This window comes from Salvelinus namaycush, chromosome 9 (genome assembly GCF_016432855.1).
Source record: "Salvelinus namaycush isolate Seneca chromosome 9, SaNama_1.0, whole genome shotgun sequence".
Lineage (NCBI taxonomy): Eukaryota > Metazoa > Chordata > Actinopteri > Salmoniformes > Salmonidae > Salvelinus > Salvelinus namaycush.
This window is the reverse complement of record NC_052315.1, coordinates 31,996,025-32,007,957: the sequence shown is the minus strand read 5'-3', so window position 1 is coordinate 32,007,957 and position 11,933 is coordinate 31,996,025. Positions and strand designations below refer to the sequence as shown.

The 11,933-nt window shown below is 43.1% G+C and overlaps 1 protein-coding gene across 1 annotated transcript; it reads right to left on the bottom strand.

Moving 5' to 3' along the window:
* Nucleotides 1–3,042: 3,042 nt before the first annotated feature.
* LOC120053966 (dnaJ homolog subfamily A member 2-like) lies at nucleotides 3,043–11,916 on the bottom strand. Its single transcript, XM_039001304.1, has 9 exons — nucleotides 11,719–11,916; nucleotides 11,001–11,060; nucleotides 10,235–10,470; nucleotides 10,060–10,140; nucleotides 9,773–9,906; nucleotides 9,474–9,670; nucleotides 9,091–9,235; nucleotides 8,879–9,006; nucleotides 3,043–4,636 (listed from the first exon to the last, which is right to left on the bottom strand). The coding sequence occupies exons 1-9, from the start codon at nucleotides 11,794–11,796 to the stop codon at nucleotides 4,448–4,450; spliced, it is 1,248 nt and encodes a 415-aa protein (XP_038857232.1). The 5' UTR covers nucleotides 11,797–11,916; the 3' UTR covers nucleotides 3,043–4,447.
* Nucleotides 11,917–11,933: the final 17 nt, after the last annotated feature.

Below are 11,933 nucleotides of genomic sequence, written 5' to 3'. Positions count from 1 at the left end.
TTAAAATATATTAGGAAAATCATAACTTTGTAATCTGAATATTTTCCTTGGTGCCCCGACTTCCTAGTTAATTACAGTTACATGATTAATTTAGTTTAATCACGTAATAATAATTACAGAGAATTTTTTATAAAAATAAGTCTTCAGTGTAATGATGCCAAAGACACGACACTAGCTAAATCCTATGTAACAACAATGTTGCTATTGTTATGATCAAAAAATTACTACAGATGTATAAGAAATTGATGTAAAGTGTTACTGTATTACCGTATGTCTCACTTATTTTGAAAATATGTTGTCATTTTGAAGCTGCAAACGTGGTCTAGTCTAATGTTGAGGTGATTCAATGTACCTCAAGTATTTAATTCTAGCTATAGTCTATATCATGATTCATATATAAGAACCCTCCAAACCATATGCTTATGATAATATATTTAGACTAATTCAACTACAGTGCCTTCAGAAAGTATTCATACCCCTTGACTTATTCCAAATGTTGTTGTGTTACAGCCTGAATTCAAAATGTATTACATTCACATTGACTCACCCATCTACGCACAATACCCCATAATGACAAAGTGAAAACATGTTTTTAGAAATCTTAGCAAATGTATTGAAAATGAAGGTGAAGTTTCACCTTCCAATAGGACAACAACCCTAAGCACACAGCCAAGACAACACAGGAGTGGATTTGGGACAAGTCTCTGAATGTCCTTGAGTGGCTCAGCCAGAGCCCAGACTTTAACCCAATCTAACATCTCTGTAGAGACCTGAAAATAGCTGTGCAGCGACGCTCCCCATCCAACCTGACAGAGCTTGAGAGGATCTGCAGAGAAGAATAAGAGAAATACCCAGCAAGACTGGAGGCTGTAATCGCTGCCAAAGGTGCTTCAACAAAGTACTGAGTAAAGGGTCTGAATACTTTTTTTTCATTTGTAATAAATTTGCAAAAATGTATAGAAAACCTGTTTTTGCTTTTTCATTATGGGGTATTGTGTATAGATTGATGAGGGGGGAAAACAATTGAATCCATTTTAGAATAGAGCTGTAACATAACAAAATGTGGAAAAAGTCAACGGGTCTGAATACTTTCCGAATGCACTGTATATAAACTATATTTGGCCCAGGTCCGTCTCACACACAGATCTAGGATCAGAAACACTGTCACACAGAGATCTGAACTGTGTATTCTTTGTGTTGTGGTTCTGTAGGTCATGTCTACTGCAACAGAGCAACAAGAGGAAGTGGGTGAGGTGAGTGTGCACTGTGACACACACAACACCCCCGGATACACACACTATGACGCACCTGGACACAAACACTACAACGACACAACCAGAGACACAGACCAGGTGAAGGTGTTGGACTCGTCTCTGTCACAGTACAGCTCTGAGGTTGAACAGCTCTTACCACCTACAGACCAGCACCCCACCACGGGCCAGGTAGTCTATGTTAGTCTCTCTAAGATTCCGTCTGGCTCTCAGATTCCATGTGGCACTCTTAAGATTCTGTTTGGCTCGCCAATGTTCCATCTGGTTCACTAAGGTTCAGATTATAACTGTGATGACTGTGTGTGTTGCAGAAGGAGTTGGTGATGGAGCAGTCAGAGAAGGCAGAAACACTTTCTAATGTGCCCACACACACACCTATCACACACACTCTGCCCCCTGAGCACACACACACTGAGGAGCCTCCAACATGGGGCAGAGCCCAGCAGGAGGCTGAGAGAAGGCGCGGAAGTCCACCTGTCGATGAGGAACACACCGATGACCTCACTGCTTTGGGAGCCAATGGAAGTGCTTACCCGCGCTCTGTGGGAGGGGAGAGGGAGGACATGACAGAGCTCTGGGCCCTGAGTAGACCTGCACCCCTTACATCAGCCCAGGAGACCCTCAACACCCCACACACTACTCTAGAGGGAGATCGAACAATGGAGGGAGAGAAAACAATGGGGAGTGTGATGGAGAGAGAGAGGACATTGGAGCCGGTCTCTATGATGGAGAGAGAGAAAACGATGCGCAGCTTGGTGGACCTGCAGAGGAAGGTGGAGCAGAAACAACAGCGAGACAGAGAGAGACAATTACTGAGGGTGAGACAACTACTGAGAGTGAGACGGAGGGGGGGGGGGGGGGGGGGGGGGGGGTGATCAAGAGAAGGGAGAGAGAAAGAAGGAATGGAATAGACAGGGACAACTACTGAGGGTGTGTGAGAGAGCAAGAGCGATGTACAGAGGGTGGGTTTTAGAAAGAAAGGCACAGAACAAAGGGAAAACAAATATTATAAAAGAGAGATGTCACTAAGGCATATGACTACTTCCTGTGTGTCAGGTCCAGGAGCGGCTGTCAATCATTCAGAACAAGAAGTCCCAGGAAGACCTGATGGGCCTCAGACAGACTGACAGACTCCGACACCTCACACATAACCTGCCCCAGGTGACAAACACACACATAACCACATGTAATATACCCCATTGTCAGGCATTGGAGGGGGTGTGTGATTCTGGACTGTGTGTTTCTGTCAGGCGGATAAGAGCCAGCAGAAGACAGTGGTCAGAGAGAGACTGGAGCAGCTGAGGAGAGAACGCTCCTATGTCATGCAGTCCAAACGAGACAGGTAACACACACACACACAATATGTAAGAGATACAGGTAACAAACCAGACTGGTGTCAAGTTCCACCTTTCACTCGTTCTTTATTCCCATCTCTTTCCCTTTTGCTCTCCCTCCTCCCAGGAATACAGCAGGCTTCAAGGAGCTGCTGGGTCCAGTGAGACTCCACAGTGCAGAGACAGACGACACTGCTGACTCACTTAGGCTAGCCACCAGCACAAGCTAATTATGCTATTATGCTACACATCTGTCTCACTAGAAATCTGATAAGTATTTGCTGGTTAAAGTCCCGCCCCGGCTGTTCCCCCCTCAATCTGTCATTCACTACACTACTACCCACCCTGTTTACAAGCCACATTAGCCAGTTCTGGCTTCTTCTGTCATTGGCTTATACTGTAGCCTGATGGTAAGTGGATGAACACAAAAACAGAGCTGATGGTGACAGTTTATTATACAGTTTAATTGTCATCCTAACAAAAAATGAGCATCATCAACAATAATAACATAATTTACTAAATAAAGCCCCTGTCTGTAGCGTGTCCCTCCAGTGGCCTATATAGCATATATACAGTGACAGTCAGATGACTACATCTCTACAGTTTAAAGTAGCCTCCTATCCACTCCATCTGTACTGATCTGACAGAACGACATGAGAAAGGAAATCCATGTGTGGCCTAGTAACACCATGCTGCTTTCACCTGGATCATGTTCAATAGTGCACACTAATGCAAAATGTTGAAACAGGAAATTATTGTTTTTCCAGGTAGTGTTCCAAAACATTTGTGCCAACTGACCATGACCATGCTGTCTTGTCCCATCAGTGCAGATGAAGAACAGGAATTTGGATAGGAGGGAAGGAGGCAACTGTAGAGTATTGAGATGTGACCGTGCACAGGGGCTGGGGTTGGTATTTACAGAGCTAAGGGAATGGAAGTTGAGATGGCATGTGTGACAGTTGTACTGGCATGGAAAGTTGTGTATAATGCACAGGTCAGAGGTTAGGGGTCAGGGGCTAAATGTTACATGGTCAAGGTGGGAGAGAAGTTCAAAACATATAAATGTTTTTATCTTTAATTGAACATAAAACGAGGTCTCCACTCACACTGGCGATACACACAGAACACACACCGCTATGAGCAGAGAAGCCAGAACATTCTACAGCAGCTCACACACACCCAGCTACTAAATCACACACACACACACACTCAGTTTAGAGTATGCTACTCAAGACAAAAGCTCTGTGGTCACACGCACGCATGCGCAAAAGCACAATCCTCACAGAAGAGAAACATGTTTTTTTCTGACAAAGGTAAATAAGCCTAAAGATTCAAGCTATTTGATTGGTGGAGAGAAATCTGAACCAGGTAGTCCCGAGGTGCCTCAGCGATGGGAGACGTTTGAGCTTACAGGAAGCAATACAATAGCTTTCTGTGTGGCACAGCAGGCCACCATGTAGACCAGGGGCTATGGTAGGTCTGTGTTAAATGTGTTTTCAGCATGCGCTGGTGTGTGACTAAGACTAGACTACGACACTGAAGCCTGTTAGAAGATAAATTAATAATTTCACTAGACAATATTTTCATTTTGTACACAAGGTTCCCAAATGACAATGTTTCCAGACAGATGTAGAGCCTACAAACATAAGATGTCAAATGGCCACTAAACACCCATCACAGCCTGCTGACCACACTCAAACACTGATTGGCTGATGGAGGAATGAAGAGGATGGAGGGTCCTGATGGGACCTGGGGGAGGGGCAGTGGAGGGGTGCCCTTCCCTCCGAGTACTCAACAGATGGGCACACAGACCAGCGAGAGAAGGGTGTGTATGTATTCAATCTACTGGTGGGCACACTGTACCCCTGGGCCATGTGGTCCACCCTCCTCATCAGAGCTGTCGTTGTAAGCCTCTCTCCTGGCCCCCGCTGACCCCTGACCTCTGACCTCACAGTCCTGGAGGTCAACCTCTTCCGCCTCCGATGAGATAACTGGAACCTCCGCACGCCCAGGCAGCAGATCCTCCAACTCCTAAAAATACAGGCAAAACACACATTCTGCATATCTCAGTACCAGGTTAACCGGTAATAGCCGTCTTTTGGATGATACAAAAATGTAATCGGTATATAGGTTAATTTGCATAATTTAGTGTAATTAAATTGGCGGTGTATTTTTGTTAGTTTCAAGATTATTATTTACACACGCACAGCATACAGATACAGAGCCAAGTTTATGCAGAAAATTGGACAGACAGTGCAAGAGCTGCTGCTACAGCTCCTGTTGCTGCTGGAGTGAAACATGCTTTTATAAGCCCAATCAATGCACAACAATTCTAAATGAATTCATGTGTTAAAAACTGTTTTGATAGCCACCATTACAAATAGGTACTATTTTTATTTCTCAACTGGTAATTGAAGTGCACTTCCCATTCAAGTGCATATACAGTGCCTTCAGAAAGTACTCACATGCTAACTTTTTCCACATTTTGTTGTGTTATAGACTGAATCACCTTTGTTAAGTGATTGTTTGACAATCAGATGAAAACATCATGACTGGTTGTGTTTATGCCACGTTAAAAGGCATTTGCCGCGTGTCCATAGGGCTAGAGGAAGCTAACAGGATGACTACACCGCGAGCGTTGCAAAATAAATTTTGAAATCTATGTTATTCAATTATTGCACCCACACCGCTTGCGTGCGCCAACGAGCATCTGTGTTGCCAAGGGCTAAAATAGAAAGCCATTCTATTTCTGATGCAGATTGCGCTGCAAGTCCTGCCTCTCCCATCTCCTCATTGGTTTATAGAAGCAGGTACCCACGTGCCATCTCCTCATTGGTTATACCCATGTGGGTGACTGAAAGACGAACGAGGTCAGTGGCAGTAATGCACCTAATTTATGAAAGTTACCAATATAAAGTCAAGTCAAGAGAAGAAAAAGCCTGGAAGGAAGCGAGATGACTAAAAACGAGTCGGTTGACCGTTTTATATGTGGATTAATTGTCGGAGTAGAGGACCTTGAGCATTTCAGGTAAAATAACAACTCAATGTTTATATCCCAGGACAAATTAGCTAGCAACAGCAAGCTAGCTAAATAGGACAAATTAGCTAGCAAGTGCAAGCTAACTAGCTAAATTGCCATAAATGTTTAATGCTTTTTGACCTGTCCCCAAATTCATATAATTGGTTCAGAGTTTGTTTTGATATTTTAACCTGCGTGTCGTGATCTCGTTTGGTGTGTGGGGACACAATAAATGTATGCACGATGGCGTACGCGCGCAGCCGGTTTGGGTTCCGTGTAAGCGTTCCCTAAGGTAAATTGAATTAAAATTGCCAAAATGATATCGCCTAATTAGCTTACTACTGCCTATACATAAATAAATAAAATCATTCAAAATAGACTACTACAACAGAAAGCATGATATGGCCACAGAGGATCATTAGCTTAAAAAAAAAAAAGACGAAGAAGCTGGATTGCTTCATCGCATAACCTGAATTTGGAAGGGCCCGCAATTTGGGCAGCGCACGCTGCAAATACCAAATAGAGGATGATGGCATTGCGACTCAGTGAAAAGCAGAGACCCACCCTGGCATATCGCAATATTTAAAAATACAATTGCGGAAAAACTATTTGGAAAGCAAATGGCTATTGATGTAAAGAGATGGCAATGAAAAGCTTCCAATCTGTCTTTTAGTTATCAAAATTCTTAACTTAATTGAGCGAACAGTAGCCTGTCATATTGGCACTAGCGGAGAACATCTGCCATTTTCCCTCCCGGTGAGTGCGTATATTCACCATCTTTGTCATTGGGTCAGCGTCACTTGTTTGTTTTTGGACAATAATTTCCTCAATATTGAGGACAATAACAACCCAATATTGTTAATCAACCAGGTTGTCATTGAAATACTTATAAAGCAGCCTTACGTTAATGCCAATGCTGTTTTCTATGCATGTTTTCACTTAATACTTTGGGATACTGGTGCTGTGTCGGAGTTGGAGTAAAAAGCTGTATTTGTCAGATTTGATGAATATATAAATGTTGGGAAAGAAGACCTGTAAAACAAATCTGTTTGGTTTAAATTTATACTTAGGCTATTGTAACAAGGCATATGCCAGCATTGTTGGCTAGACTTTCATGGCAATGGCCATTAGAGTTCACTTTTCCACGTATGAGCCCTGGTTAGAGTCACTATTGCAGCTTTCACTTTATTCCGCTATATTGGTGGCCGCGTTGGGATCACCTCCAGCTCACATCTAGTTATGTGATCTAGAGGTGGGAAGCATTCGGTTTTTCAACATTGTGTTGGGTGTAATTACATTGATATATCTAGTGAACAATGGATAAGCAACAATGGGAGTGACAAATAGAAGTAGTCACTACAGGTGTGATCAAGCCTTACATCCAAGTTGCCTGAAGCTGAATGGAAAGTGCTATGCTCTGACCAGTTATTCAGAAGAAAATCCTCTGTGACGGTCAAATTTGCATAAGTTAACTTATCAGTGTGGACCCAAAACAAACACATTCTACACATTTACAAACTACCTGTTTAAAGTGTAATTATAACCATGGTGATCTTTTGTTACTAAAACTTATATATCTAATAACCTGACGATGATCCACATCATATGGGCAGATAAATAATGTAAGCTTGTTATGCAGCAAAACACAACTATCCTTTTTTTAGGATGCAGACCAGTAATATGAATCACTGTTGATCCATCCTGTTCTGATCTAATGAGATGGATGTAGGATTTTCTACGTCCTAGAATCGAGGCCTTTCACAGTCATGAAGGACATTGGCTCTTCTTGATTCTCATTGGCGAAGAATGAACTCGAGTTAGGGGTCAAACTCTCCTATACCACTTTACCCAACATGTTATACCCCAGAGGTTGAAAATAAACCCTTTTTAAGGGGATATAACTTGTATCATTATTATAGGGCTATGAAAGCCATAGCCTAATGGCTTCAGACTGAGAATGTCTCACTATTTATTTACGGAGAGCAATTTCTGTTTTATAACAAGTAGTATCCATTTATCTACAGTAGTGTGTTAATTAATTATTTCTTTCTTCCTTGGAAATACAGAATATGTATAAAATGCCAAATATACCAAAAGCTAAATCAAGCAGAGATTTACAACTATTTAACCATGTTAATCATTACTGAAACATGCAAACTACAAAAATTTAACCAAAGATAATGAATACATGACAACTGTAGCATTGAAGGCAAGGAAGTCAGCAAGCATCTGGCCTCCCTTGATTTAAAAAAAAGTATACAAAAACTTGCCAATCAGCGTTGAGCTAAACTGAGCAAGCTCAATTGTGAATGGTCGAGGAGCACCCAAAAAAAAGTGTCAGGGGAAGCTAGCTTGAATTTTGGCGTCACTCCTATCAAATCCCATTGAAAACACACATCATTGACAGAAAAACTTGAATTGCTGCATCTCCTTGTGTTGTTATCCTCCGGTAGCTGGCTAGCTAGCTAAAATTGGGCCTTTCCTAAATTAGCCTTGGATGGAGATAGTGATTTGGACTTGTGGTTTTGCTTAATTCTATGTACTGGCCAATGATTATAACGGCTATTCTGATCCAACCATTAATTTATACATTGTTGTGCCCCTGGCCTGAGAGGATGGAGGTTCAATATGTAGCTAGATAAGGTAATTATTTCATAAAGACTTCCATATAACATTGAAACCTATTTCACTCATGTTCTACTCCAAAAAAATTTTTTTAGCCTAGGCCTACTGGTTGTATGAATTTGGGATCTATCGCCCCACAACTGTCCCGGAGTCTGTTTGGGATAGGCCATTTCTTTCTCGCACAGAATGACAAGCTGACCAATAGAAAAAGTAAACTGTTCTACTATGGGGGATAGTAGATTGACATAGACTAGTGATTTTGCTGTTCATTACTCGTCTTATTGTGCATCGGAATTCGGTAAGAAGGATGCACATAGTTGCATCCTCGACTTGTTCTGTTAAAATGAATTACCATAATCTAAATGTGATTTCTGTCATTCTGAGCACTGTGGGTGGACGGCCTAATTAGGTTATGCACCCAATGCATATGGGACTGGTCAATTTCTCAAATGTACGATATATTAAAATTCTGCCAGTCAAATGTCCAGCGGCGCTACATTTTCCTAACGGAAACCCTGCTCAGTACGATCATGTAGACAAAGTGATGGTTGAGACAATGTGTGATGTCCTGGACTGAACTAAATGGTTGGACACCTTAGGCAGGCCAGTTGGTTCTTAGAGGTACTTACAGAGAGTTTCTCAGGACTGATCCAGTTGTTTTCAGGGAACTGGATGTCAAACTTGATGAACAGATCTCCCTTCTCAAATGGGTTCCTGTACTGAGGCATCCCCTCTCCCTTCACCACCCGTATACAACCTGACACAAACACACACAATCATCAATTTAATGATACAGGTCGGACCAAATAGATATATACTTGAGGTGATGTGTGTTTTTTACCTGGCTCTATAACCTTGCCGGGGGGATATTTGACAGCGAGCTGGCGTCCGTCAAGGTGTGTGACTGCTAGTTGGAAGCCACACAGAGCCTCCACCAGGCCGATACGCTGCGTCATGTGAAGGTCATGGCCATCACGACGGAACCCCTGCAGAACACACACACACACACACACTTAACACTTTCTCAGCACTTTGAACTGCTCTGAATGACAAGTGGGCGAGAGTTTCAGGAATGTCTCAAACTCAGAAGGTGTGAATTGAGGGCCATCTTCATGGAGGAATCTAAGGAATTTCCGAACACATCACTTGAAGAGGTTTCCAGTAGTTTGTTTAAGTCTTCAAGTACTCTCTGCTACAATGTGTGTGTGAGAGTGTGTATATTACCTCATGCTCCTTCTCCTGTAGGACCAGTAGTATGTCTCCAGGCTCAGTGCCTGGGGCCTGGTCAGCCTCTCCTGTGAAGCTGATCTTCTGGCCGTGTTTCATGCCTTTATCAACATGGACCTCCAACAGCTTGGTCTCCTTGTTCACCTTACGACCCTCACACTTCTTACAACGGTCCTTCTCACTGATCACCTCCCCTATACAAAAACATCAAAAGGATTAGTTTCCTATAAAAAAATGTGTTTCAAAAGTGTATTCATAAAATTGCAGACTATGTGAATGTGTGTGTGTTTTCCTACCCTCTCCGTTGCAGTCTGTGCAGACTGACTGCATCTGTTGGACCATGCCAGGAGCCAGCTGTCTGATCATGATCCTCATGCCTCTCCCTCTGCAGGCCACGCACTTCTGCACCGCCCCCGCCTTACCCCCCGCACTGGAGACAGACCAAAGTGAGGAGAGTAAAGTATCACATTAAACAATATAGCTCATGTTAAAGATGTGATTTATTTCAAGAAGTGGAGTAGCTCAGCAACTACTAACATTGATTTTCACATTAAATACATTCTTTAAAAGTGTGTAAACTCACCCATTGCAGGAAGCACACAGGACATTTTTGCTGAGCTGTAGTTTGGTTGTTTTACCATTGTAGAGGTCTTCCAGTGATACTCTGTGTTAGAAAGGTAGGCAGGGTTAGGTAAGGCATAACCAACAATGTCTGGATGGAAGACTAGAGAAGTGAAGGGAGAGTAACTGTCACTCACTTGAGGGGGTGCACCATGTCCTCTCCTCTCCTGCGTCCCCCGTTGCGTCCTCCCCCTCCACGTCCCTGCCCCCCCATAAAGCCAAACAGCCCCCCTCCAAAGATGTGGGAGAAGATGTCGTCCATGCCAGCCCCTCCACCACCTCCCTCCCGCAGCCCCTGCTCTCCATAGCGATCATACAGCTCCTTCTTCTCTGGATTGGTCAGCACCTCATAAGCAAAACTGATCTCCTTAAACTGGGAGAAAAGGGGTGAACCATTAGGGACCTGCCATTATCATAACTACCTCCCACAGACATTCTACAACCTCAGGTGACATTTTCCCACTGTTTACTTTAAATCTGCATGAACAATCACCACATGCAGTTGTCTCACAGATACTCCTCTCCCAATGCAATAATCTAACGTGGTTTACTTTCCTCTCCTTCATCTGCACTGATGTTACACAGGTCAGTTGAGAGATGCAGAACATGCTGGTTGGGAATTAGCTTTCACCTGCCAGTTATCTCAAGTCAGTGCTGTATATGAAGCAGATGAGACCAAGAGAGAGAAGGAGCCTCTACAGACTAGCCAGGTGCACTCCTGCTCTAGAGAGGAGGCCATTTGACTAATACCAAAGTCAATTAATACCCATCTTAGTTACTGCTCAATATAGATAGGCATGTGTAATGGTACTACCATGGCTGGTGATCGTGATGTGGCGTGATTAGCGTGTTATGATTCGTTGTGTGCTGTGTCACATGTGTGTATAACCACCTCTCTCTTACCTTGTCCCCGGCATCTGGGTTCTTATCAGGGTGGTACTCTTTGGCCAACTTGCGGTATGCCTGCACACAAAAGAAACAACTACTTCAGTTACTGTCTCTGGGCTGTTATAGGGCCAAAATGTTTCTAACTGCGTAGCTTTACACTGCTGCTGCCGCAAGACCAACACTGTGAATCTGAAAATCTTCCAGCTAGCTAATAGTCTAACCAGAAATTCTGATCGTATGTACTAACCGGCTAGCTAACACATAGCCTAACTAGTACGTCTATGGTTCTACGCTGACAGATTTGTTTCCTCACGCTAACGTTAAGCCAGCTAGCCACTGCAGCTAACTTCGAGCAGCAATCTGCAGCGCATCGTCTAGCAACGATCTGACTCTGTCTGGGATAACGAATGTTACTTTCTATGCATTAAGAAAGGCCTAACGTTAGTTTCCCATGTATAAAATACATCTAACCAACTTCCTAACAGCTAACTAACTGTCTAGCTACATTAGATCGAGTTGTCAATCAGAGAAAGACATAGCTAGCTTTTCATTATATCAATTATTTTCTCCAGAAATATCCGCTGTCTAACTCGCAAGGCTAGTTAGCTTAGCATCTGAACAGTGTTGGCAAGGCCACACCAACCCAGTTTTGCTGTCTAATTAATCACCAAAATGTCTGTGTAGGCACTGTGGTGGTGTTCTTTTTTTAACAATAATAACACCTGTCACGTACCTTCTTTAGCTCGTTTTCGGAAGCGGAGGGTGAAACTCCGAGGATGTCGTATAGCTTGGTATCCACAACGTTGGCCATAATGCTATCTATCTAGGGATACACACAGAGAAAGACCTGCGGAATTGCGGATGAAAGGAAACGAGAGAAGACAAGCCGGGTGGAAACGTCATACGCAATGCGTCAATTTGGGTCAGCCCGCTGTCAGTCAGCTGATA